General features: G+C 39.6%; 1 protein-coding gene across 1 annotated transcript; it reads left to right on the top strand.

Annotated features, from left to right (window-relative positions):
- The first annotated feature begins 1945 nt into the window (after positions 1-1945).
- LOC145098676 (uncharacterized) lies at positions 1946-2743 on the top strand. The gene is made up of 2 exons (XM_079036289.1): positions 1946-2413; positions 2576-2743. Exons 1-2 carry the CDS (start codon positions 1946-1948, stop codon positions 2741-2743), a joined length of 636 nt encoding a protein of 211 aa, XP_078892415.1.
- The last annotated feature ends 888 nt before the right edge of the window (positions 2744-3631 follow it).

Below are 3631 nucleotides of genomic sequence, written 5' to 3'. Positions count from 1 at the left end.
TAGGGTTTGCTCACCCTCAACCTCCATCACTTATCTTTGTGCTTGGATCAAAACACTAGCCTCCTTTCAAGCTCTTGAGCTTATTTTAGGTATTTTGGGTGACCTTTGAAAAAGAAGAATAAGATTTCTAGTGTAAGGATCTAACAGGCATCTCATCTCTACCTTTGTTATCATCTTTTGTACCATTGTAAGTTTCAAGGCTTGATCTTTTTGGTCTCTTCCTTATATATCTAGGTTATTTAGCATATTTTGATCCATGGCTGAAGTTTGGGTGATTTTGTATGATAAATTTAGCAACTTTATGACTCACCAAGATCCCTTGATTATATCTTATGGATCTATAAGTTTAGAATTTTTTGCGATCCATGCATAGGATTTGTGTCCTTTTCGTACTGTTGGACCTAGTATGAGTAAAGGACATTCATGGGTCATTCATGTCCATAAAATTCGAATGTTTTTTAGCCTTTGGGGTCCCATGAAGCTTTCTGGAAAGTTAGAGCAAAGGGATTAATGGAATAAGGGCTTGTTAGGTCCAGGATCCTCAGAGAATTCAGGATCCTCAAACCTCATCAGATATTCAGGATCCTCAATTATATCAGGATCCCGACTATTACCATTATTATTATTTACTAACATTTATAACAATTATATTTCGTTCTTAATTAACACATGTGCAGAAATAGTCAAGAGAAGGTTTATTCTCAACAGAGAGTCGTCTTAAATATGCTAAAGGCTCGAAATACCAAATCCAACAATGTTCACAAAGATGGTCATAGAGGATCCTAGGAATATCGAACATCTTCTTAACTAGTTTAGACTATAAATTGACACATGTATCTCGCACATGACACATACTGCTTACTCTTAGCTTACTCTACGAACTTTTTCACTTGTTCTTACTAAAGTACTATCTGAAATCATCATTTTATATTAATAAAATCATCAAGGAAGGTGATCATTATCACCTCCCACGGTTTTGTGTCGAAGGTCGTAGAAAGGATCAAAGGCTTTCCTTGTAAACAATCGTGTCATTCTCTTTACCTTTTTCTATTGCACAATTCGAACATCACAGCCTCTCATTCAATTTGGTTGATTTATACTTGTGTAATTTTTGACCAAAACAATTTGGCGCCCACCGTGATGCCGTGGTGTTCAAAATCCTCGAAAGATCATGTCTACACAACCGATTCTTTCTACATCCTTCGCTCCTTCCATTCCAACTAAAAACCTACCACCTCCTCCGAGTGGACCCCATGGTTAGTGGAAAGAGCCTGACACTTCCAAGAAAAACACCGCTCCGGTTACTAACCAAGGAAGTTTGGGATCTTCAGAACTCCAGGATCCGACTGCTCTAGTCACTAATGCTGAACTCTTCACTATGATGAGGAAAATGATGCAACAAATGACTCAACAACAAGATGACAATAGAACACCACTTAGAGAAGTGGAGAGGATGAAGGCGGAATTTCAGAAATCCCAAGAAACAATGCCCACATTTGTACAACCAAGGATCCTGAACGTTGATAATGCGGGATCCTCAGGAAATCAACAAGGGAACACAACTCCTATTGCGTCACCCTGGGAGACAACTATGAACAATCGAGCATCTATGATCAATGATCTCAATGAGCCTTTCAATACTCCTAGAAACCTTGATTCTAGTAACTTATTAAACAACAATACTATCAATACTAACTCTATGAATGTTAATGCATGAATAAGTCCAAACATGGCTAGGGAACTTCAACAGTTGAGACAGATGATCTCAAGCGTACCCGGGGTAGTTCAACCCATACCATAAGCATCTCCAACAAGTCACAGGATCTCGAGATTTTCTCCTGCAATAACCGATACCGAACTTCCTAAGCGCATATAGACTCCTAGCATGAAGCCTTACGATGGAACTACGGATCCTGAAGAGCATGTAGCATAATACCAAGAAAGGATGGAGGTCATTCCCATCCTAGTGCACTTGAAGGAAGCTTTCCTATGCAAAGGCTTTGGTTCAACCCTCACGGGATCAACTCTTAAATGGATGCTAAACGTTCCTCCATATTCTATCATTTCATTTGCACACTTAGTCAATATTTTCAATAACCAACTTTCTTGTGGAAGAACCTTTGAGAAGATCACTAGTGATCTCTACCGGGTGGTTCAAGATCCTAGGGATTTTTTCAACAGATTTGGCAGGGAAGCTCTAAGCATCCCTAACATTGACATGGCGACTGATGTAGAGGCTTTCCAGATGGGTCTAAGGAAGGATTCACCGTTCTACGAAGATCTCGTGGTGACCCCATGCAAGAGATTAGATGAAGTTAGGTGCAGATCATTGAGATTCATAAGTATTGAAGAAGATAAAGAAGTCCAGAATATGAGCAACCCTTTAAGTCATTACGAGAATTCCAATAGAAAGGTCAAATCCTCAGCTCCATGATCCTACAAATCGAAGCCCTATTCCAAACCAAATCATCACAGGGTTAATGCCCTTGAAGATGAAGGATAGGAAGGGGAACCTCCTAAGATCACCGAGTATTGTTTTTATGTGGATGTTTCAGGTTTAATCCATGGTATGCAGGATCTCGGAGATAAAGCAAGGTGGTCAAAGAAGGATAACAAGTTCACCAGTTGGAAAGACAAGTCCAAATGGTGTGCTCACCACGAAGATTCCGGTAACATGACAAATGATTGCATAGACCTAAGAAAGGAGATCAGCTATCTCCTTGGCAAAGGGCATCTTAAATAAATCCTCAGAAGAAAGAAATAAAAGTCCAAGGAGAACAACTAGGATGGTCACAAGATCCCGGAGAAACCAGGATCTCATCCCCCAAACGCCAAGATATTTAACATTATCTTGGGCATATCTAATATTTGTGGTACTTCTTGTTCTCAGGCTACAAGAGACGCCAAGGTCTCTAAAACAGAAAAGGATGATAGACCACAGAATGATACCTTGGTTAGCAATGAAAAGGAAATTATGTTTGACGAGACAAACAGGGAAAGGATCCAGGATCCTCACCATAACGGACTCGTGATAACACTGTACATTGCCAACCACTTTGTCGGAAACCTGAAAAAGATCACATGACAGTAAAAAATAGAAAAATAATAAAGCATGAAAGAAAAACTTACGACTTGAGTAAAAGTGGTCAACTTCCTGAGAGCATCCTCAATGCCGAGATTCTCTAAACCAAAATCCACGACTTCAGAAGACTTCCGCTTTCGGGATCCTGAAGCCTTAACTATAGGTTCTACGTGAGATCTCTTGGGAGGAAAAAGAGTGACACCTTTTCTTGCTTAACCTTGATCAAACCGTTGGTCATATCGTCTTCAAGATCTGCCAAACCAAAACGAGCCTTGGACCGAATTGCCTTCGAACCTGCCAAAGATCGCTATCAACTTAGGATCCTTATCAATCTAAAATAAGTATCTAAGATAAATAATGTTACCAGTAGCTATAGAAGCAGTAGTAGAAGAACCCTCTTGGAGACTGGAATGTTCGAACCTGAACAACCTTTCAAGTGCAGGAAGTGTGAGAAATTTGGAAACCTTGTCCTCGAAATCACCAACAGCAGGAACAAACTCCTAAAATCTGAATGTTGCATCAAAACAAACAAAATAAATGAAGTAAATT

This window comes from Lactuca serriola, chromosome 4 (genome assembly GCF_051521515.1).
Source record: "Lactuca serriola cultivar US96UC23 chromosome 4, Lser_US96UC23_V15, whole genome shotgun sequence".
Taxonomy (NCBI): Eukaryota; Viridiplantae; Streptophyta; class Magnoliopsida; order Asterales; family Asteraceae; genus Lactuca; species Lactuca serriola.
The sequence above is the reverse complement of the archived record's forward strand: the minus strand, read 5'-3'. Positions and strand labels throughout refer to the sequence as shown.